The sequence below is a fragment of the Pseudorca crassidens genome, chromosome 14 (genome assembly GCF_039906515.1).
Source record: "Pseudorca crassidens isolate mPseCra1 chromosome 14, mPseCra1.hap1, whole genome shotgun sequence".
NCBI lineage: Eukaryota > Metazoa > Chordata > Mammalia > Artiodactyla > Delphinidae > Pseudorca > Pseudorca crassidens.
Window position 1 is genome coordinate 1,013,468 of NC_090309.1, and position 24,572 is coordinate 1,038,039.

At 55.4% G+C, this 24,572-nt stretch overlaps 1 protein-coding gene across 4 annotated transcripts in view; it reads right to left on the minus strand.

Moving 5' to 3' along the window:
- The window catches only part of SH3RF3 (SH3 domain containing ring finger 3), a 204,713-nt gene that overhangs the window by 84,582 nt on the left and 95,559 nt on the right, over nucleotides 1–24,572 (minus strand). For 2 of the 4 annotated variants that reach the window (XM_067703971.1, XM_067703969.1), the window contains exons 2-3: nucleotides 20,421–20,675; nucleotides 4,654–4,749 (exon numbers count right to left, since the gene is read on the minus strand). In XM_067703971.1, coding sequence (XP_067560072.1) covers nucleotides 4,654–4,749; nucleotides 20,421–20,675 — 351 coding nt within the window. The remainder of the gene's footprint in view (nucleotides 1–4,653; nucleotides 4,750–20,420; nucleotides 20,676–24,572) is intronic. The other 2 variants (XR_010934295.1, XR_010934294.1) reach the window with 2 other exon arrangements.

Consider the following 24,572-nt stretch of genomic DNA (forward strand, 5'->3'; position numbering starts at 1 on the left):
GCTTCGCAGGCTCAGCCTTCTGGGCCTCCCTCAACCAGCCATCACCCACCTGTCCTTGTGGGCAGGGGGCGGGCTCGCCCACCCAGTGAGGCTCAAATGTGCACCCGCTCTGGGCGAGCCGGAATGGAGGCGTGTTCAGGCTCTGTGGACGGACCGGCAGACAAATCATGGTCCCTACACCTGGGGGCCCTGAGCGAGCATGGTAGGGACTGGAGGAAGCCCTTACCCCGAGGGGTCAACCCAGGGGTCTCCTCCAGAAGGCATGGGGGCTCCGGCCACAGTGAGGCTGGGAAGTGAAACAAAGTGTCCTCAGAAGGAGGGAGCCCCGGCCAAGCTCACCATGCGAGGTGGGGCCTCAGGGGAGTGAGCTGTGGAGGGCAGAGCCCAGGGGAGGCGCAGGGCGGGCGCCAGGAAAGTCTGATGAAGGAGATCTGGCGACCGCCTCCTCCCTCTGCTTCCAGGCAGCCCGCCTGGGTTCACCCCACTGAAGGCCATGCGGTTTCCTCTTTAGACTGAGCTAGTCTGACAGCTCTCCTGCCTCAGTCTGTACCTCCAAGTCCCCAGAGCCCCGGCTCTGCACAATCCCTGCGTTCTGCAAATCCAAAAACTGGCCGCTAGCCACCTGTCGGGCTGCTGTCACTCTCACAGTCATTTTTTAAGCACCTGCCACGTGCAGTCACTTTGCCAAGCATGAGGGACATTAAGAACGAACACAGGAACCAGGGTCTGAGTGGGAGCCAGTGAAGAGGCTAAGAAAGGACAGGAAGGGGGCTCCGCATGGCTCATTAGGTGAGCAGGAATGCAGGGCTCCCGGCACAGAGACCCCGAGCCTGGAGGGGAGTGGGGAGGCCTGGGTAGCTGGGGTCTCGGTGCAGGGACAGGAACATGGGGGCTCGAGGCACTACACCCTCGAGGCAGCAGAGCCCGGGCTGAGGAAAGGAGGCGGCACAGGGAGGATGAGAGCAACAGAGCTTCCATTACAGTAAGGACACACGCGTGTCAGGGAGTGGGTGTCTGGGCAGGAATTATTCTAAAGAGACACCAGGACGGGGTCTGAGGACCCCCAACCTGCACCCATTCCTGCAGCTGTCCCGTCTACCCTTGGGAGGCAGATCCCACCCACATGCCAAAGGCTCCGGCCCAGTGTCCCCATCCTGCACCTGCGCCTCCGAGCCGGCTGACGCCCACTCAGACGTTTCCCAGGCAGCTGGGTGCTTCCTTTCCTCATCTGCCCTCTTTCGCACGGCGTCTTGGGTGCTTGGGGGACAGGTCATCCCCCCATTCGGCTGACGAGTAGTGAAGCTCCACGCACGGGGCCCTGGGGGCTGGCGCCTGACCCCAGGCCCTCGAGGCCCAGAGCATGGAAGGGAGGCCCTGCCACGGGTGGGGTTTGTCCTCCGAGGACAGGAGTGACCTGGCCCACTCCGCTCTGTCCTGAGCGACACCCGACGAGCCGGCAGGTGTCCGTGGGCTATGCATTGGTCCCACCGTAGAGATGGCTGCTGGACAGTGCCTGTCCTTGGAACCAACGGGGATGAAGGACAGGAGGTGGGTTCCAGGACGCAGGAGGAGGAGCTGGGAAGGCAACGAGGAAGGGTCTGGGCCAGGGTCGTGCCGACGGACGAGTGGCCCTCTCCCAGAACCAGCGGCCCAGGTCCCGCTGCGGATGCAGCCAGCAGCTGAGGAGAGTGTGGGTGAGAGGAGGGCCTCTACACTGCGTTGGACATACAGATGCTTCTGGAGACTGGATACCCCCTCAGAAAACAGCACGAGGCCAGGCCAGCTCCGAGAGGTTTAACCGCTTGTCCCCCAGCCCACTCAGCGAGCCCCAGGAAAGAGCCTGCCTGGGATGGGAGCGGGTGCCGCGTGCCCAGAGCAAAGGTCACTCCGGAAACGTCCTCCTTGGGCAGGTGTCACGACTGGACTGCACGCAGGGCCCCAGCAGCCTCCCCCCACGACCTTCAAACCACAGCTGCAGGGCTGGAGAAGGCTCCCTGTAATTCAGTCCTGTGAGGGCGTGATTTAAGACAGGGCAACACCCAGGGGGATGACCGCCACCCCAAACTGCCGTTCGCCGACACAGACCCCGCTCCCTCCCGGCCCAGGCCCCAACCTGCAAAGACCCCAGATCCACCCTGTGGCCTCAGATGCCTGCTCATCGCCCAGAGGAAGATGGTCTGAACTCTATCACCCACGCGCGATGCCCCCAAGGCCGCGTGAGGGTAAGCGTCAGCTCAGCGCTTCAAAAGGGAGTGGGTACATAACAGCGAATCAGCCTCAGGAGACACCCGGCCAGGGCCTCCTTCTTCGGTGCCTGCTGAGGTCCTGGGGACTGTGGCTATTGCCAGGGCCCCTGGGGCAATGGTGCCGGGCCCGGCGCTGTGCCCGGGGAGGTGCGGGACAGGAGCGAGAGCCCTGCTCTGCCTCGGCCCCTGGAGGAGAGCCCAGCCCCCGGCTCAGGGGACCTGGGGGGGCAGGAGGCTGTGATCAGAGCAGAGCAACTGGGAGGGCGGTGGGCACACAGGAGCCCCTACGCCCTTGCTCTGAAGGACTGTCTCCAGGGTCCAGCAGTCGAGCCCCAAGGGCACTGACTCCCAGTTGGCTAAGTGTCTGAGCCACGTGAGCCTCAGGAGGCCCTGCTGACTGGTTTCCAGCCCCGAGCCCACACTCTCGGCCTCTGGGATGATGCCCGAGTCCCTTCCAGAGCAGGGGTGCCAGTGCGCCGGGCTCGGCCTCCCGCAGGGGCACCATTACCCACCTCAGGTTTCCTACAAAATTTTTTCTTAGTTTCTTAAACTGCATTTTAAAGAGAAGTGCAAAAATGTTAGCTACATCACTTCACAGCTGCACCACCCCACCAGCACCTCCCAGATCAAGCCTCGAAGCCTCTCCACAGCCGAGGCCTCCCTCTCGCTTCTCCGCTCGGTCTCCCCAGGGCACCCCCTTCCATCAGCCGCGGGTGAGGGGAGAGTTCTGCTGCTCCTGAACTTCCTAAAAGGGAAAGTCTTCAGTGCACTCTCTTTTCCACCTTGTTTCTTTAAAAATGTGTCCGTGAGCTGCATCCATGCTTTTAAACGCCCGTCCTTTCACCTTCTCTGGCACCCCTTGGGAAGTCCCAGCTCCGCGACTCGGCTGAGCTGACTCCGTTTGGGGGCGTTGTCACAGGCCCCTGGGACCTTTCTGTGAGTGGCTCCGTGAGAGTCTGCCTTGGAAGAGGTTCCACTGGCCAAAGATGCCGGGGGGACAGACTCTCCACGTGTGGACAGCACTGTGGGGGTTTCACGCGTCGAGTTCTTGGGTCTGAGGCAGCAGATGCAGAGACCACCTCCCAGAGTTGGAGCAAATGCACAAGTGAGGCCGGAGGTGCTGTGGGCTGTGGTCCTTGCCGGGGGTGGGGGGCAGAGAGCAGAGCGTGTGTGTGCACATGTGTGCACGAATGTGCCCCTCGCAAGTGTACCAGTGTGTGTGCGGACTTACTGTTGGGGAGGGTCTGAGAGTCACCGGGGAGCTGCTGCTTCAGAGTACACATAAGAACCGTGGGTTCCGGACATGTAGGGGAAGGGGAGGAAAGGGCCGGAGATGAGGCTGGAAAAGCAGAGGCTAATCAGCGCAGACAGCCTGGGCCACCCACCCCAGCCAGCGGCCTTCATCTGGCAGGTACCGGAATCCACTGGCCCACAGGGCTCAGCAGGGGCAAAGCTGGCCATGTCCCCTGCATCGTGTGTGGCCCGCCCTGGGCTGGGGGAGCACAGGCTCTGAGCGAGGACGCTGGGGGGAGGGAGTAGGGCCCAGCTGAGAGCCGTCGGCCTGGGATCGCACCCGGCTCTGGGCCCCTGCGGAGTCGGGGGCGGCCCTGCACACAAGGGGTGCGAGAGGCCAGACAGGACTCCTCAGGAGGGTTCGGGGCCCACGCCCCGTGAGCACTGGCTAAAACGACTCCTGGGGGTGAGGCAGTGCACACAGGCGCAGCGCGGGGTTAGCCTGGGGACGTGCGCATGCGGACGTGTGCTGACAAACAGCAAACACACACACAGACCATAGCGAGCAGGGGCTGAAAGATCAAAGGCTCTGAACGCTCCTCGCTTGGCCACCGCCCGTAACTTATTCACTGGAAACCCAGAGCATCTTGGTCACAGAAAAGAGGCAGGAAGCCAACCAGCCTCAAATGAGCCCGAGCACCTCCACTCCAGGGTTGGAGCTGATGAGCCGCCCCAAACCCCAAGTCCAGGGAGCCTCAATGTTCCCTTCAGTGGCTGGCAGTGTCCCCGGGGAAGCTGCTTCCTGTGGTGAGCTCTTCTCCCCGGGGTTCTGGGGGCAAGCCCAGCAGAACCTGGAGGGTCTCGGAGAAATGGGGCGGGCCCAGGTTTCCCGTGAGAAGTAGGGAGCCCTGCCTCATTGGCCATGTGGCAAGATGATGGGCTGGGACGGACCACCCCCAAGAGGCAGAGGCACTTCTCACAGCCTCAGGGTTCAATAAAACCCACAAGTTGTCCCCATCTGAACTCCGATTACTGTGGGGTAACCTTCTTCCCCTGAGGAGAGCTCATCTCTGGTCTGGTAAAGCAAACAACAAAGGGAAAGAGAGGGCGTGGGTCTGGGAGCCTGGCCTCACCTCCCTGTGCAGGATGAGTGAGTGTGGGAGCGCGGCCTCACCTCCACGTACAGCAGGGGGAAGATCCCGATCTTGTCTCCCAGCATTCCCTCCGCCCAGTTGTCGTCCACTCTTCTGATTACAGTCAGGACTTCATCCTGGAATCACCCCGTGTAGGCAAAGCACAGGGACACGCACAAAACGGATACAAAAACAGAACCAAGAGACCGGTTAGTGTCACTGCAGCTAAGGAAAGGCTCTACGCGATGACTCATTCTGAGATCGGCGTGAAAACCGTCCCTCCCACGTCTTCACCCAGGATCTCTCTTCCTCTCCCATATTGATTTTAGCAGCAAAGAGCCTCCAGTGGAAGTGTGTGGCAATTTACAATCTAGTGAGCACTTTAAAATTCATGTTCCTAATATGTGCTTATAAATAAAATGGTTTTCAACAAATATAAATTCAACTAAGTATAAAACTTTCTATGTTCCTGCCTCCACCAGAGCACAAAAGATGCCCCAATCCAACTCCATTTATTTAGAGTCGTGGAAGCTCTGAACCCTGTTAAATCCTTGTCGTGCCAGGCAGTAGCAAGGACAGAGGCAGAAGGTGGGCAGACGCGGGAGGAAGGAGGGGCGCGAACAGGGACACAGGCGTGCGGTGGGGGAGGACTCGCCCGGTGCCCCCGGAGGCGCCACGAGCCGCGGGGACAGATGACAAGGGCGGGGGACAGGACGAGGAGCGAGGGGACGACCGGGCGGCAGCAAGCGTCGGGGGGCCGTGCTGGTGCCACACGGGGTGCAGTGGGACTGTCCACAGGCCGTCTGCCCAACCGCCATCCACATCCAAACCGCCTGCCTTTGTCCCCCGGGGCCTGCGTGGACACCGGAGGCCTGCCTGGCGCTCAGGAGCTGACAGCCAGAGCAGCCCTGTGGGCCCGGCTGGGTCTGAAAGCACCGCCTGCCTTACCAAGGGGCCTTCGACCCCTTCGTGTGAAGCAGTGATGTGGGGTGTGGGCCCCTGGGGTCAGAGGGACGCTCCATCTGGAGCGTCCTGATGGACTTCCTGACATCACCGGAGAAGCTGCTTCCCCGTGAACGGAGGGGCTGCACAGTTTGGGGAGTTTATCTGGGGCGAAGTGGGACGAGGTGATGGGTGCTGGACGTGCCTCCCAGAGGACATGGGGCAGGAAAGGCAAGACCAGGAGTCTGTACTGGCAGGTCCCCATGCTCCCTTCCAAACCTCCCCTCTCCTAGGGGTTTAGGGGACAGCGCAGGGGCAACCGCACCCCTCCTTCTCCAGGTCCTAACCCCAATTTCCCAGCTTAAACAAGTACCAAATAACAAGGGCTGTGTGACTTCAAAATATTTCTTTTCCCAATTGATACAGTCCAGAAAATGCAACAGACACTGAGGGAATCTCAGGCTTTCCCACGTTTCGGGGTGGCTGGTTCTCCACGGCCGGGTGACACCGACAAGGGTTTCCTTGTAGTCAGTGCTCGGCCATCAAGGCGGCGGGCTTTCCTGATAAGCATTAGGGCCAAAGTGGCCGACTGGCTTGAGAAGGGATGAGCAGAGAGGGCACCTTGCTTATCTCACATAGAGTTCATGACCAGGAGGGCCCTGTACCCGTAATAAACTCCACTCAGACCCAGCCAAAGGGTGGCCCCCAAGACCTCGCCAACGGTGCAAAGGAAAAGGTAACCGAAGGCTTCCTACAAGCCAGAGCTTTCGCAAGAGCAAAATAAAAGAAGACATTTAATTTTGTAAAATTAAAAAGAAAAAATACCAGATTAATTTTGGTAAAAAATAAAATACCATAATATCTACACGGTTATTTGAGACTGGTCTAGATATTAGAGCCATAGAAATAAAAGGAAAAAAATAGTAAGTATAAATATTGGGAAGAAAAATCATATGATTTTCTACCTAGAAAAACAGAGTATTAGTTAAAAATTAGAATAAGAATTTGAGAAAGGCTGATAATTTTAAAATAAATACATGAAAATCATTGGGTTTCCCATCTACCAGCAATAACCCGTTAGAAAATGTGATTAAAATTGGCTAATCATTAAAAAAACAGAGTTAATTCTCTAATTCACTGTATACACCGAAATTAATTCCCTAAGTATTAAAGATTTAAATGTTAGGAAAAAACCTTGAATAACCTAGAAGAAAATGTGAATAGATGTTTAATCTTGAGGTGGGGAATGGTCTTAAGAAGTAAATAACAAAGATTTGGTTACAGAAAAATGAAATTCTCTACGTTAAGAACAGCAAGAAAACAAAAAGGGAAATAATCTAGAAAAATACTTGCAGGACAAACTGGAGACTAAGACCTAATATCCTTGCTACATAAGGACGTGAGAGACACAGCAGGAAAGAGAGACACATACTTTAAAAGAAAACCAGGCCAGGGGCAAAAATCAGGCAACTCACAAAAAAGGAAGAAAAGCAAACTGCTGTTAAATACATTTAAAAATGTGATACCTGACTAATATTCAAAAAAAGTACAATTTTAGACAGGAAAATTCCTTCTCCCTTCGTTGGTCTTTGGTGTCTTATCAGATTAGCAGGGATGAACACAAGCCCGCTCGGCGTGTTCAGCACGATGGCTACAAGCACTTTCTCATTTCTGGTGGGGATATACATTTATGGCGGTGGTGTGGCAAGTCCTATCAAACACAAGAAGCTGCATATCCACTAATCTGACAAAAACACTTCTAGAGACTCTTTCAAGAAGATCACAGACATGCAAGAAGATTCAGCTCCGAGTATGTTCATTACAGTGTTTCTTCAACTAGAGAAAAACTAGAGACAACTGCACAGCCAGAGAGGGTTGGTTAGATAAAGTATGGTACATCAACCAATACCATAACCAACTGCAGCCCGCTCCAGCCAGCCTGTCCTCCCTAAGGCGGAGGGGAAAGTGGAGATGCACAGCTAGAGCTCACGGCCTGTGGGCACAGCTCCTTACATGACGGGGCTCTAATAACAGGGTGAGAGGCTGCACAACATTTCCCCTCCACGCCACTAAAGGCCTGTTGACAGCAGCACCTTTAACGTGGTACATTTTATGTCCAAATATCAAAAAGGAACAAAAATTACTAGACATCCTAAAAGGCAAAAAACAGTTTGAAGAGACAGAGCAAGCATCAGAACCAGACTCAGATATGGCAGGAATGTTGGAATTATCAAACAGGGAATTTAAAACAACTATGCTAAGGGCTCTAATACATTTAAGTAGACAGCATGCAAGAACAGGTAGGCAATGCAAACTGAGAGATGGTAAGTCCAAGAAAGAACCAAGAAGAAATGCTGGAGATCAAAACACTGTAACAGAGATAAAGAATTCCTTTTATAAGCTTATTAGTAGATTTAACAGCTGAAGAAAGAATCTCTGAGTTTAAGGATGTCTCAACAGAAACTTCCAAAACCGCAAAGCAAAGAGAACAAAGACTGAAAAAGAAAATAAACAAAAACCCAAAACAGAACAGAACATCCCAAAACTGCAGGATAACTACAAGAGGTGTAATATACACGTAACAGGAATATAGGAAGGAGAAGAAAGAAAAAAAGGAACAAAAGAAATATTTGACACAATAATGACTGAGAATTCTCTACCCTGAAAAATAACTCTTCAATAGTGAGAAAGAAATAAAGACTTTCTGAGACAAACAAAAATTGAGGGAATTTGTTGCCAGGAGACCTGCCTTGCAAGAAATGTTAAAAGAAGTTCTTTAGAGAGAAGAAAAGTTACAAAGGTCAAAACCTTGACTCTACATAAACAAAGAACGTTGGAGAAGGAATAAGTAAAGAAAAAATTTAAAAAACAGTTTGTTCAAAATAATAATAGCAACAACGTATCTAATTACATATGCTTATGTACATACCATATATATGTATATCATATATACAAATATATACACTTATGTATGTTTATATATAAGTTAAATGAATAACAGCAATGACAAAAAGGACAGGAGGACGGAATTAGGATTATTTTGTGATTATAAGGTAACTGCACTACCTGTGGAACAGTAGTTTTATCTGAATGTGGACCTGGATTAGTCGTAAATGCATATTGCAATCTCTAGGGCAACCACAAAAAAATTTTTTAAAGGTACAACTGATACGCTAAGATGGGAGAGAAAAGGAAATCATTTAAATTACTTAGTTAAAATTGCAAAAGGCAAAAAAAGGATGGAAACCAAAAACAGGAACAAAAATCAAAGAAAACAATTGTGGGAAATATTAATTCAACAATATCAATAATCACTTTGAATAGCAATAGTCTAAAAGTACAAATTGAAAGACAGAGATGGTCAGGGTGGATCAAAAAAACAAGACCCTACTGTATGTTATGTACCGGAAACCCATTTTAAATATAAAGATATATATATATAAGGAAAGATATACCACGCTAACACTAATCAAAAGAAAGCAGGAGTAGCTATACTAATTTCAGGAAAAGCAAACTTCAAAGCAAGGAAAGTTATCAGGGATAAACAGGGGCATTACATAACGATAAAGGTGTCAATTCTCCAGGAAGACAACAATCCTTAACATGCATGCACCTAACAACAGAGTGTCAAAACACGTGAAGCAAAAACTGATAGCGCTACAAGGAGAAACAGGTGAATCCACTGTTACAGACGGGAGACTTCAATGCCCCACTATCAGAAATGAATGACCCAGCAGGCAGAAAATCAGTAAGGACCAAGCTGAACTCAACACCACCATCAATCAACTGGATATAATTGACATCTATAGACTACTTCATCCAGCAATGGCAAAACACACATTTTCTTTGAAGTCACATGAAACATTCACCAAGATAGATCACATTTCCGGCCATAAAACACACCTTAACAATGCTAAAAGAACAGAAACCATACAATGTCTGCTCTCAGACCACAATGGAATTAAACTAGAAATCAATATCAGAAAGATAATTGGAAAATTCCAAAATACTTGGAATTAACACAATTCTAATAACATTTGGTTCAAAGAGGAAACATCAAGAGAAATCTTAAAATGTTTTCAAACAAATGAAAATAAAAATACAATTTGTCAAAATGTATGGGCTGCAGTGAAAGCAGTGCTTAAAGGTAAATTTATAACACTGAATGCATATATCAGGAAAGAAGAAAGATCTAAAATCAATAAACCAAGCTTCCACCACAGGAAACTAAAAGAGAAGAGCAAGTTAAATCCAAAGTAAGCGGAGGAAAAGAAGAAATAAAAATTAGAGCAGAAATCAATGAAGTTGAAAACATGAAATCAACAGAAAATAATCAACAAAGAGCTGCTTATTTCAAAAGATCAATAAACTCAATTAGCTTCTAACCAGGATAACCAAGAAAAAAAGAGACGCAACACAAATTACTAATAGTAGTAATGAAAGAGGGGACATTACCACAGATCTCATGGGCATTAAAAGGATAATAAAGAAATATTATGAACAATTCTATGCCCACAAATTTAATAAACAAAATGGACCAATTTCTTTAAAGACGCAATCTGCCAAAACTCACACAAGAAATAGACAATCTGAGTAGGCCTATATCTGTTAAAGAAATTGAATCAATAATTAATAAACTTCCAAAACAGAAAGCACCAGACCCAGATGGGTTCTGAATTCTACCAACATTTAAGGAAGAAATTATGCCAAATTCTCTAACAATTTCTTTCAGAAGACAGAAGCAGGAGGGCTACTTTCTATCTCATTCTGTGAGGCCAGAATTATACTAATACAAACTAGACAAAGACACAGTAGGCAAAGAAAACTAAAATGTCTCCCATGAACATAGTTGCAAAAATCCTCAATAAAATATTAGCAAGTTGAATCCAACAAAGTATAAAAAGAACTATATAGCATGACCAACTAGGATTTATCCCAGATATGCAACGCTGGTTTAACATTCAAAAATCAATTACTGTAATCCATCACCATCAACAGGCTAAAGAAGAAAAATCACATCCTCACATTAATAGATGCAGAAAAAGCATTTGACAAAATCAAACAATTCATGATTGAAAAAAAAAAAAAACCTCTCAGTAAGCTAGAAACAGAGTGACGCTTCCTCCACTTGAAAAGAACGTTCACAAAACCCTTCAGCTAAACATCATACTTAATGGTGAGAAACGTGAAGCTTTTCCTAAGATCAGGAACAAGCAAGGATGTCCCCTCTAACCACAGCCTTTCAATATCATAGTCAAAATCCTAGCAAATGCAATTAAAACAACAAAGGGAAACAAAAGGTATACAGATTGGGAAGAAAGAAACAGAACTGTCTTTGTTTGCAGATTACATGATTGTCTATGTAGAAAATCTGAAAGAATCAACAAAAAACTACAACCAATGAGCAATTATAGCAAGGTTTCAGAATATAAGATTAATATATCAAAGTTAAATATTTTTCTACGTACTAGCAATGAACAAGTGGAATTTGACATTAAAAAATATAATATTGTTTACATTAGCATGTAAAAAAAATGAAACAGGTATACATCTAACAAAATAAGTACAAGAGCTACATGAGGAATATTACAAAACTCTGGTGAAGAACGTCAAAGACGAACCCAGTGGAGAGATGACCTACGTACATGGGTAGCGAGACCCGATACTGTCACGATGTTCCTCTCAACTTCTGGATTCAATGCAATCCCGATAAAAATCTCAGCAAGCTTTTTTGTGGATGTTGACAAACTGATTCTAAACTTTATATGGAGATGCAAAAGACCCAGAATAGCCAACTCAACACTGACAGAAAAGCATAGAGACTGACGCTATCTGACTTCAAGACTTACTGTAAAGCTACAGTACTGAGGACAGTGTGGGATTGGTGATAGGATATAAAAACAGATCAATGGAACATAACAGAGAGCCCAGAAATAGACCCACATAAATGTAGTCAACTGATCTCTGACGAAGGAGGAAAAGCACTACAATGGAGCAAAGACAGTCTCGTCAACAAATGGTGCCAGAACAACTGGACACCCACCTGTAAAAAGAAACGAAGCTAGACACACACCTTACACCCTTCACAAAAATTAAGTCAACATGAATCACAGATCTAAATGTAAAATGCAAATCGATACAACTCTTAGAAGACAGCACAGGAGAAAATCTAGATGACCTTGGGTTTGGCGATGACTTCTGGATACAACATCAAAGACTGGTCCATGAAAGAAAGAACTGATACGCTGGACTTCATTAAAATTAAAAATTTCTGCTCTGTGAAAGACGCTGTCAAGAGAATACAAGGACAAGCCACAGACTCGTGAAAATATCTGCAAAAGACACATCTGATAAAGGACTACTATTCAAAATATACAAAGACCTCATAAAACTCAACAATAAGAAAACAAACAATTCGATTTAAAAATGGGCCAAATACCTTAACATACACCTCACTAAAGAAGACATACAGATGGCAATAAGCACATGAAATGATGCTCCACATCGTATGTCATCAGGGAGATGCAAAGTAAAACAACAATGAGATAACACTACATTCTATTAGGACGGTCAAAAGGCAGAACAATGACAACACCAAACGCTGGTGAGGATGTGAAGCAACAGGAACCCTCATCACCGCTGGTGGGAATGCAGAATAGCGCAGCCACTTTGGAAGACAGTTCGGTGGTTTCTTACAAAACTAAACACACTCTTACCATACAATCCAGCAATCACATTCCTTGGCATTTACCCGATGGAGTTAAAAACTTACATCCACACAAAAAACCTGCACATGGATGTTCATAGCAACTAAATTTGGAAGCAACAAGATGTCCTTTAGTAGGTTAACGGGTAGATAAACTGTGGTCTATCCAGACAATGGAATATTATTCAGTGCTAAAAAGAAATGAGCTATCAAGCCATGAAAAGCCAGGGAGGAACCTTAAATGCATATGACTAAGTGAAAGAAGCCAGTCTGAAAAGGCTATATAGATTGTGCGATTCCAACTATATGACATTCTGGAAAAGGCAAAACTGTGGAGACAGTAAAAGGAACAGTGGCTGCCAGGAGTTGGGGGGAGGGAGGGCGGAACAGGTGGAGCACAAAGGATTTTAGGGCGGTGAAACTGCTCTGTATACTACACACGTGCATACGTGTCATTACACATTTGCCCAAACCCATAGGATACGTAACCCCAAGGGTGAATAGTAATGTAAACTATGTGCTTTGGGGAATGCAAAGTGTCAATGTGGGTTCATCAGTTGTAACAAATGTCCCATCTGGGGTGGGGGGTGTGGATAACAGGGCGGCTGTGCATGTGCGGGGGGGCACGAGTATCGGGAAATCTTGTACCTTCTGTGCAGTTCAGGCATGAACCCCAAACTCTATTTAAAAAAAATAGCTAAAAGTACCCCAGACTGATGAATGTGAACAGACTATAGCACTCACAAAATATAGGTGCAGTTCACACACGTAACATCGAGAGGAAACAAAGTTGGACACGTGAGTAGGTTCTGCACCATCTGTTTATTGGAAGTTCAAGACAGACATGCTCATCTACGGTGTTAGAAGACACGGAGGGAAGCTGGGGTGCTGGCACCCCACCATTTCCCTCCTGGGTAGTGATTATAGGACATATTCTTTCCAACCACCAAGTTGCATAATTCTGATTAACACACTTGTCGGTACATGACACTATACTTAGATAAAAAGCTTGTTTTAAGGTCACAGTATTTCCGGCGTGGACAAGCCACGGCACCCCTGAATCCTGCCTGTGGCCCTGATGCACCTCTAAAGGGACGTCACATCCTGAGGAAGCCGACACGAGGTGAGGAGTGTGAAGCACAGCAAACCAGAGAAGGGGGCACCAAGCCTGCGCTGAGGAGGCCAGGAGGGGCCGCGCCTTCACCCTGCACTGAGGATCCCAGCTCACTGCGGGCCACCAGGAGGTCCCGGTGACTGAGAAGCAGACACAGCTCCAAGTAAGGGACAGCTGCCCCCAAAGGACCCCGTCTCTTAGGCCGGGGAGTTTGTCGTCACCCGAGGGCCACGAGGGGCCGAGCTAGGCCTCCCCCAGCTCAGCAGCACCCCCCGGGCATCGCCTAGGTGTCCGGCACGAGGAGGAAAGCACCCCTCACCACGGGAAGCTCGGCACCCCCCCGCAGGCAAGTGCAGCACGTGGCTCCCGAGCCCAGTCACGTCAAACTGCTCCGGCGAGGCCGCGACACGAGCAGACGCAAATCCGGGCCGGGACCCGAGGACGCGGCAGGACCAGACGCTCCTCTCCAGCTCACGCAGCTTGGGGGGAGGCCGGGCTGTGCAGCGGGCAGCCACGCCCAGAACACCAGCAAGTGACTAACTTCCCGAGGTCGCGGAGGACGGGTTCCCGCCCTCTGCTCTGCCGCTAACCCAGCTCTCACCAGGGACACAAGCTCGGGGGGGGGGGGGGGGGGCAGCGCTGAGCGCCGGGCAGCACCGCAGAGCCGCCAGCACCAAATGCCGCGGCCCTGCAGTCAACGCCTTCTCCCGCCGTCCACACGTGACCGGGAGAGTGATGCCTGGATCCCCGTCAGGCCTCGGACGTGCGGTCGTATTTCACAACCCCGGGGCCGGTGCTTTCACAAGGACAAGGACAGGGGAGGCACATGCTCTGCGGCCTCTTGGGAATGCGGAGAAACACGCCCCCCCCAAACCCTAACTGCATGCGACAGGGCGGGCCCGAGCCGCACGGACGGACGAGCGGGGAGCTCTGCGCTGGGCCGTCGCCGTCCAGGTCCGCACACCCTTCCAGGCCGGGCCGCGGAGTTCGCGTTGCAGGATCTGCTGCCATACCGTGCCGTCTCTGCCTCGTGCTCAACTCTCCTGTTTCAGGAGGGAAGCAGCCAGGGACGTGGAGCGTGACGGGGCCTGGCTGAGGGCCAGCGAGGCTGTGGACGGACAGTGGGCAGGCTGGCCTGTGCCCTGGGTCCCCAGCGCTGCCCGGCGCGGAGGAGCAAAGGGCCTCTTCCGGACACCACAACGCTCCGAGGGATGGCGGCGGGGCAGACAAGGTCTGGGCCAATCTGGCAGCATGAAGGATTTTCTGGACAAAAGCTGCTCCCATGACATCATTTCACTTTCAGACGCACGACAACTTCACCTACAGTCTCCTCTGCAGTCTCCCTCTCGCAGGTGGGGGCCTTCCCTGTGCCGCCTCCCCATCCCCCCGTTTCCAAGCTCTGAGGGACACCAAAGGCCAGGGCCCAGCAGCAGAGCTCCCTTGGAAGTGGGTGGCCTTGGGGCGGTCCCGCGCGACCCTGAACACAGCGTGGTTATGGGAGGAGTGGACCGCCTTCCCTCCCAGGCTCAGTGGGCAACGCACTTGCAAAGGAGTCGGGCACCACCTAAAGGGGCCTTAACTGCATTTCTGATTAACTCACCGAACTCCCCGGTGTTCGTATGTGATTCCTACCGGGGGGAAAGCCGAGCTGCAAACAGATGGGGCTGTTAGGAAGCCGAGGCCTGAGGCTTTCCCTCCCTGACCTGCCAGGGGGCTGGAGTCTTTTTCCCCCCAGAAGTCCGCAGAGCGTGGCTGGCGGAGTGCACGGTCCTCAACACCACGTCAAAGGTACATCTCACACTCCGAAGGCCTGGCCCAAAGTATCTGGAGAGTTCCCGCAGCAGCTCCGAGTGAAGCAGCCTCTGGGGCCTGACAGTTTCCTAAACGCGCCGTGGGGCAGATCACACGCACGGGACCTGGACACGGGCCGGCTGCCTGCCCTCCCGGGGGCCTCCCTGTGCCTCCGCTCCTCTTACTGCAACCAAGTGGTTTCCAAGAGGCACCGAGGGGCAGACACCAGGATGGCCCTTCTGAAACGTGGCCACGCGGCCTGTCCGCTCAGTGCGGACGCCCGCTCAGCCGGGCCACGGCCGCGGCCACCTCGCGCTGCCCCATCCCTGACAGTCCCTCACTGTCAGCCGCAGAAAGAGCGCCGGTCACTCCGGTCCCAGAGAAAAGGGAAAATCCCAAAGGAAAGAGCTCACAAACTCCCTGCACCTTCTGCTGCAGACACAGCACAAGACTCCCCCGATGGCTCCGGGGTCCCAGGGGAGGCTCTGAAGGGCCCGGCTGCTGGGCTGTGCCCTCTTTCCTGGCTTGTGCACCGCAGCTGAGCTCCAGACGCTGCTGGGGGCTGGGAGGGCTCCTCCCACCCCGCCTGCCGCCCAGAGAAGGGACAGTCTTCAGAGCCCAACCTGCTCTGAGCCTCTGGGGGGGTTGGTCCCCTTAGGAAAGCCGCCTCCATGGAGGAGCCCGCAGGCTGCTGCCCAGCTGTAGGGCGGGTCCGGGAGCCGCCCAGCCCGAGCAGAATGCAGCACTGCCTGCTCCCTCAGGCTCACCCGCTTTGGTCGCTAGGTCCCCAAGTCTTCCAGCCCGGAGAGCATCCCAACTGCCCCTCAGGACAGAGGACATGCAGTGGGTCTGGGCTGCCCACGATGGGCACGGCGGCCTTGACAGAAGGGCTCAGGGGTTCCACACCGCTGGGCAAGCCTCTGCAAGACGCAGCCACTGGGACAATACAGGTACAGGCGACCCGTCCGCAGAGTCTCAGCTCCAGGCAGCGGGGGTGTGTGCAGGAGGCCCATCTCCCCCGCCACGAGCGTCCCAGGCCAACACAAAAAGTGACGCGCGTCTGACAGAGCAGGAAGCCAGCGAGGGTGGAAGCCAGAAATGGCTGAGTGCCTATTTTGAGGTTGGTTCCCTAAATGCCTTTGTTCATTGAATCCTATCAACTCCATTTTATCATCAAAAAAGAGACTCAGAGATGAAGTTGATGTCCCCAAATCACCGTATAAAAGTGAAAGTGTCACAATCTGAACCCGTCTCACTCTAGAGTCCAAAACTCAAATACATTTGATTTCTAACCACCTACGTCTGTCCTCCAATCAGAAGAACATAGTTTGGGATTAATGCTAGGTTCATTCACAAAGGAGAGAATCCCCATGTCAGGGACGGACGGTTAAACACTCAGCGGTGTTAAGAGGATCACGTGGAAGGGTCTTGTGGTGACACCAGCAGGAGGGAAGTCTGCCCAAGTCAGGACAGCTGGTGGTGTTTGAAAAGGGCTTTGCCAACTCAAAGCACCCCTCCGGCCGTGCAGGGCTGGGCGGGTGGGAGGGTGTGAGATGAGGACGAGCAGGGGGCTGTCGCGTGCCCACGGGGCCTGTGTCCTCTCCGAGGAGCCGGTGTAGTGATGGCGGGTCTCCAGTCTCTGCTGCAGGGCAGGCGCAGATGGCTCTGAGATGAGACACACGTGGGCTCCTAAGGCCACAGGGCTGAGGCCACACAGGGGATCCCAAGTGCAAGGTCCCTGCACCCAGCAGCCCCTGACCGCAGCCCCTCCCCGTCACGTGGAAGGCACGGCGCACGCGGGCCTCGGGGGACAGCTGGGAGCCACCGGCTGACAGAGCAGGGACGCTGCACTGTCCCCTTTGTTTTTTTATCCGCACATGCCCAGGTTTTTGGAGTGGGACTGCTAAGAAGTTATAAATTGTGCTTTTTATAGCTGCTTTACAAGAAGTAATTATTCATTCTCTTCTTCAATTAAACAAAGACTTTGGTTTTAGAATGACTTTAACTAATGCAATTTTAACAGGACTGTTCAAAAGCTGACAGCAAGGTAAAAATCTTGCTTTGATGCACATTCTTCAAGCCTTTTTAAACCTCATCAATCCCATCACAGTGAAGTTTTTTAAAGGTAAGTTAGCACCATCCGTGGACTTTAGACACCGCTGCTTCCCTTGCTGAGTCCAGAAGGGAACATATCCAAACAACAAAACATTCCCGGGAGGCAAAACCAAGCTGGCCCGGACCATGTGGTCACTTCAGGTGACGAAACAGAGGCTGTGAGAACCAGCATTCCAGGCAGGTGGAGGGAATCCCTCAGCTGCCGTGTGGGGATGCGGAGGCTGGAGGCGTCTCGAGGGGAGAGATGAGAAAGAAGAGGTGCTCGGGCGATGGGGCTGCGCCCTAACCTAAGGCGGGGGGGCTGCGCCCTAACCTAAGGCGGGGGGGGCTGCACCCTAACCTAAGGCGGGGGGGGCTGCGCCCTAACCTAAGGCGGGGGGCTGCGCCCTAACCTAAGGCGGGGGGGGGGCTGCGCCCTAACCTAAGGCGGGGGGGGGCTGCGCCCTAACCTAAGGCGGGGGGGGCTGCGCCCTAACCTAAGGCGGGGGGGCTGCGCCCTAACCTAAGGCGGGGGGGGGCACCGGCGAAACGCTTGTGTGAACACAGTGGGGGGTCAAAGCGCGGTCTTCACCGGAATCACACCCAGGGGCCTCCAGCCCTGCAGGTTAATCCACAGACAGAAAGCAAGCCCTGGTAGAGCAGCCCGAGGGATGCGTGGCCCAGCAGCCCCCACACCTCCGCTCCCCAAAATGGGCTCAAAGGTCAGGTCCCGGGGGGCCCTGAGGACCACCCACCTCGACAGTGCTGCCCGCACAGCCCAGGGCGCCGGGACCTGCCCACCCCCACCCCCGCCCCGGGACGCCAAGTGGCAGCAGCGCCCACCACAGGACGAGTCTCAGCGAGCCATCCGAGTTCTCACTTCTCCCACGAGGGTGGCTTTAACGTTTCTTTTGAAAACCAAACACTGACCACCTCCTGACCAGATATCCCGCACACCTCCTGGGTGACTCGCACAGCCCGTCACTCTCAGGAACTGTCCCCTGGACTTGCCATTCCTGCCTCTCCCACCCGAAGTCAGGCTCCCCGGATACAGCACAGCTCCCAGTGGGATGCGCAGGCAGGTGCCCCTCTGTCCCCGTCCAGTGGGCTGTGGTCTTCGCCCTGGAGTTGAGAGTCCCAGCAGGCGCTCGCGCACGCAGCGGGAGGCCTTCACCAGGAGACGCCGGCTGCTCCGGCCCCGCATGTGTCCGCTGGGGGAGCCTCCCGCCACCAAGGCTGTGAGCAGGGCCCTGTGTCTCTCCCTGTCCCTGTCAGCCCCTAACGGGTCTGCCTCCTTACAAGGCCTCGATCGACCCTGAGGGGTGGCTGGGTCCCTGCTCTCGATCTTGAGTGACGGCACAGAGCACCAGGGCCCAGGGTCTCCCTCAGGGTGGGCTAGGCAGAGGGGCGAGCACGAGGGGCTCTGTCCGCCTGGCCTCACACTCTGCAGCCTGCGTTCCAGCCTCACTCAGGAGGAGAGGGAGCAAGGGAGGGGGAGGCCTGACCCTGCGTCCAGGGAACCTGCAGGGCCAGATGACAACTGGAATTAGCATCAGAACGCCTTGATAGAAGGAAGAGGGAAGAGTTGAAACCCTGAATGAAAACAGATCATTCGTCGTCAGGCTGAACAACGGAACAAGACATAAACAGCAGCTGCGACAGCCTGCACAGAACAGGCCACTGTGCTCAAGATGGAGCGCACGGTGCTCACAGCCCTGCGAACAGCTCGGCACCGCAGCCAAGCTCTGCTCTGAGCAGAGGACAGAATCACAGTGAGCTGGACGTGCACTCCAAGGTCAGGATCTGAGCTGGAACCCAGTTCTGTGTTGACAACCGCGTGTGGAAAAAGACTGACAGAGACACAGGACACGAGGACGGAGGAGGGCCAGGCCCGTGCCAGCCTCGGGCGAGCGACGCAGCCTCTTAGCGCTGTGCTCTGCTAGGGAGCCGCCGACCAAAGCCACCGTGCCAGCCAGGCACAGTAATAACCACTTGCGTGAGTTCTCTCACAACAGGAGATCATGACGGGAACTCGGAACTAACACGCTACCACCGGCTGGAAGGATCTGGGAGGGATCGAAGGAGGGAGGCGCCGCAAGCCCAGAATAAGCTCTGCCAACCTCCCAGAAACCCTCACGCTGGAATCCATCTTGGCTGAGAGATGTGTGTGCCACCAGGAAGGGCCCTGACGCAGACCAAATACAGGCCGAGAAAGATGACCGGCCAAAGGCAACCCGGGAACAGACCCAATCACCAGGGAACCTGAGACCGCAAGCCACGTGGTGGGGCAGTCCTCCTGGGTCCCTCACCTGCTGCCCTCCTCCCGGGCGCTCCCCCCGCCGTGAAGTCTCCTGTTCCATCAGCACGTGCGTCTCCTCGGACAGTTCATTTCCGAGCGTTAGACAGGAGCCCACTCTTGGGCCCTGGAAGGGGTCCCCCTTCCTACAACAGCTTCAACATCGGGAAGACAGGCTCCCACCTCTCCCCGGGGACCCTGGCGGGCAGTCATGAATGTAATTAATCAATCGATGACGTAACTCGTTACTGCCATCGGGGAGAAGCAGGTGTTCCAGAGTTCCAGGCGCCCCTGCCCTCCCAGCCCTGGGGTGGGAGCAGGTGAGGAAGCCAGGAAGCAGGCACATTCACGAGGCCTGAGGCCGCCACCTCTGTCCTCTCCACACTGCACCCCCGAGGCCGGCAGGCCAGACACCAGGCCCCTCCACATCTCACCCGCACCCCGGGACGAGCGCACGGGAAACACTACTGGTTTGTCACTAAGCGGGTCCCGTGGCCTCACTGGCCACCTCAAGTGGCCCAAGCACACGCATCCACCTCCTGTGCTCTCCAAGAGGGTGTGACGGGCTGGCCTCTGGGCCCGGCTCCCACTCCCAGGACCTGCAGGGGTCTCTGCCACAGTCTCCCCAGCAAGCCCCCTCCCAGGGCCCATGAGCCCTGGACACACAGTGACTCAGGTAACGAGGGTCCCGCTCCCGTTACCTGCAGACGCCTGTGGGGCTGGGTGCCCTCTCCTTCCACCCGGCAGACCCTCAGGAAGGAGAAACCACTGCTCTCCCCACGGGGAGGCACAGGGAGGGCCCTGCGCTACGCCCAGGCTCCCTGCAGGGGCTGCGGCGGAAGGGCGGCGCTGGAACCCACCTTACCTTGCCGAAGGTCAGACAGTCCTTGTCCTGGTCTCTGTCCTTCATCTCGAAATCATAGAGTGCTTTGCCCTGGGGCGGGGCCTGGGGCAGAGGCCGCACACCCTGGACGTGGCTGGCGGGCAGGAGGCCGTGGTACCAGCGCTCGTCCACCCGGTGCTGCAAGACCATGACGTCCCCCTCGCTGAGCCTGAGGTCCCCGGGCTCCTTCCCCTCGCAGCTGTGCAGGGCTTTGCTGGGGGACGGCTGGGGAAGGCTCTGGAAGCAGAACATAGAGGTTACTCAGCAGCTGCCCACCCGGCCCGTCTGGCACCTGGTCTGAGGGGCCCCCAAGTCTGAAAGCCCAGGTTGGGGAGACACCTCAAGGGAGCAGCCCCCCACCCCAGGAACACGGGGCCAGGCCCTGTGGGACAGGGGGTCTGCAGAGGGTCCCGCGACAGGCCGCGGGCCTCCACGCGGGCTGCCACGCTCCGCATTGGAAGGACGCTGAGGAGGGTGCTGGGAGACCTTCATTCGAGGCGCAGAGAGAGACAGGACCCCTCGCCGGAAGGAGACGGAATCCTGCCGCCCGGGCTCTGGCTCCAGAAAGTTTTACTCACTACTCCGTGCTGACCTGTCATACCCTGGGTGCTATTTCTATCCGCCAGATTTCCGACAACTACCATGCCAGCGTCCCTTCCCTGAACCTCCACGGCAACTCAGAACGTGCATCCAGGGGCTTTTCGAGCTGAGGAGACAGACTTGCAGGACCGTACTGCACCCTCCCACGTCACTGCCTCACAGCCAGGGGCCCAGGCTCGAGGTCCACAAGGGACCCCCAGGGCTGGGAGCTCTAACGAGGGGTTCCAGCCATCACGGACCCCTGCCCCCCACCCGCCACGGCTCCCAGCTTCCTGAGGCCACGGCAGCCTCGTCCACAAGTACAATTTCAAGAGCCTGAGACAAGGATCCTCTTCAGGTCATGGGATGCTCCCACCCTCCTGTCAAAGGTCAGCCAACCCACCCACCTGTCTGACCTGCCATCCGGCCACAAGCAGAGCCCTGGGCTCCCTGCTCTTCAGCAACAAGGGGTCCGGGTTTCTCTCCCCCTTCTCTGCAGCAGCCAAGTTCCGCTCAGCTGAGCAGCCTTGTCAAAGGTAAGCTGCCCGCCAGGAAAAGCACACGGAGCCTCATCTCGTCCCTGTGTCCCCACCCAATGGCTCCCCAACAGAGGCCATGTTTCCTCCCCAGGGCTGCCCGGCCAGGGATCCCTCTGGTGCTTAAATCCACCTACACAGAGGCACGAAGCCCGAAGCCGCTGCATACAAGAGGCTCTCCGAGGAGACACGACAGCACTCAGGCCGGCCTCTGCGCCCATGCCTCCGCAACACCCGGGACGGCAGTGGAGAGAGGATGTGCGGCAGAGGGACACTCGGCCACCACCAGCCAGGGCCACAGCAGCAACAGATGGCTTTCCTGGAAGAACCCAAGCGGGAAAAGCCACAGCCAGCTCTGTGCTGGGGGCACGACGGGCGAGCTCAGGGACAGCGATGGCCAGGAGAGAAAGAGAGCCACGCGACTCCATGGCCAGAGGGCAGCGAGCCCTGCCGGCGGCGCTCCATCAGGACATTCGGTCCCCCCACACACACCGCCTCCCCATCTGGCAACACCTGGAGACATTTCTGGTTGTCATACTGGGAGGTGGGTGCTCAGGACGGGCCCACCCAGAGCTCCTGGCTGAGTGTCCGTCTGAACCCCGCCCCGCCCCTGAGGTTAAATTTCCCAAAAGAAAGGAGCTTCCTCGTCCTAAGTGAACTTTCAGTCCATCACAACTAGAAGCCTTTGTTTTCGCAATGGGCGTGTTTCACCGGTGACCCTGGAGAAGCTGGGACACCCATCACGGTGAGAGGGGTCGGGGGATCTCCTGCTGCCCGGGAGCGTGGGCTCGGCGAGCGCACCCCCCGCATCCTTTCACATCACCCCCCCCCCCCCCCCGCAAGGGCCACGCGCGAGAGCCGCTCTCACAGCCACAGATGGAGGCCAGCGCGGGGGGGGGGGGGGGGGGCGTAAATGCGAGCAGAAGGGCGGGACCCACCCTCCACGCCTGCGGGCCCCGCGCCGCCACGCCCTCCCGCACCCCTCCACGCCGCCCCGTGCAGGGGACGCCGAATTTCCACTCGGGCCTGCCCACCACCCCACCGGCCCCGACACAGAGGCCGCGGGCACACACGGAGGGTCAGCGGCAAGGCACCGAGGTGCCGCCCCGGCTCCGGCCCGTGTGGCCCGCACTCCGGACCTTCGGGGGGCTTTGTCCTCCGCCGATTCTGCAGAGCGGGCACGGCCCCCCCCGCCCCGAGCCGGCCCGCGTGCGGGCCCCGGCCTCCCAGGCCGGCCTCTACCAGCCTCTAGGCTGGCTGTGACCTCAAAGTTCTGCGCTTCCAACTTCCCTCCCACGGGGTGACTCAGGTCAACCCAACTGCAGGCTCCACACCCCTGCCTAGCCCTGCGCGCCTCACCCCCGCCGCCCAGGGCCCTCCGGGGACCCGCGCGCCCGGCTTCCACCCCACCGCCCGGCTCTCCCCTCTCCCGCCTTGGCCCTGGGGTCCGCAGGGCGCCCTCCGCCCACCGTGGTGCCCCCGCTAGACCAGGGACTCCAGAACAGGCCGCAGCGCTTGCCCGGCCGCCCCGGGCGCTCCTGAGACACGCTGAGCAGAGAGGCGGGTGAGAGAGCGGCCGACGACAGATGTGTCCCGGCAACCGCTGGGAGCCGCGTGCCTTGGATCTGAGAAAAGCCGACCGAGCCTGGGGCGAGCGGAGGAGAGGCGCCAGTCACCTCCCGGGCGGGGCAGGAGCCGGCCTCTGCCACAGCCTCAGGCAGCCGCCCTGACCCCGAGTTCAGAGCGCGGGGCGGGAGCCAGCAGGCAACCTCACCGGCTCCGGCCGCGCCACTGAGGCTCCCGCGGGCAGCGGACCAGGAGCGGCGAGAGAGCGCGAAGGCGGGCGCAGACAGGCAGCGTGGGAGACACCCCTCACTAACCCCCGCCCCAGACGGCCAAGACCAGCCTCTGCCGGCGCAAACGGAGAGAGCGGAAGCCTCTTAAACACTCGGGCTGCGCTCCTGGGAGTGAAGAGTAAGAGACGCCGCTAGAGGGGCAGCTGCCCCTGGACCGCCCTCTCAGCCCGGCCCCGCTCAGAGCGGGTGGCTCTCAGCACCTCCAGCCTTCAGAGACCTTGATGACATGAGCAGATCAGTGCACGATGAGGGCCCAGGGCAGGCGGACGCTCTGACAGGGAAGACTCCACAGACGTCACGGCAGCAGCCAGAGGACCCCTGAGAGCAGCCCCCGGCCCAGGCTGAGGACGTCCACGGGGTCTCTGCAGCCGGGCCCTCTAAGGTCTCACCGCGCACTCCCCTCGGAGGAACCGCCCAGTCGAACACTGCCATGGAGCCCCCCTCGGGAGGCTTGAGACATTCAGGAAACAAAGTACAATGAAAGGAAAGTGCAACTGGGATGCCTAGAGGATAATTAACACAGCCACCCCGTGGGGCGTTCGTGATAATGAAGACAGATGCTGTCAATCTCACAGCTCACGACTCGGACGTGGAGGAGCCAGGGGATCTCACGCGTGCACAGCAGCCCCAGCTCTGTCTCACTGGGATCGACACGTAGGCGGGCTTTACAGATGCCCTGCTTGCACCAGGCTGCCCACGAGGCTCCCGAGGGCACTGCCCGGGACCAGGTCTCACTGCCCAAACCCCCAGCAAGTTGGGGTGAAGAGTGTGGACAAGGAACTCACTCAGCCTTTAGACCCGAAGGACGTACCGGTTCTCCTCCCACGCTGCTCCCTGGGCGACACGTGTTACCAGTGGGGGCCCCGGGACTATCTGCCCCCAGGACAGACACGACCTGCTTTCACTTGCTGTTGCATCCCTGACCCTGGCCCGGTACAGAGCACACGCTCAAAACACCTACTGAAGGGATAACCCTGTGGGCTGCCAAGCCAATCCCCAGACTAGGGCCTGGCTGAGGGCCTCGGGCTGGAAGGACTTTTCCCAGGTCGGGAGGTCCAGGATCCATGCAGCTCTAAATCCTGTTGTTAACACCAGCCGGGCCCAGGTGACCGGAAATCCCAGTGATCATTCAAAGAGGAGCCAGGCTGAGCGAAGGCTTGGAG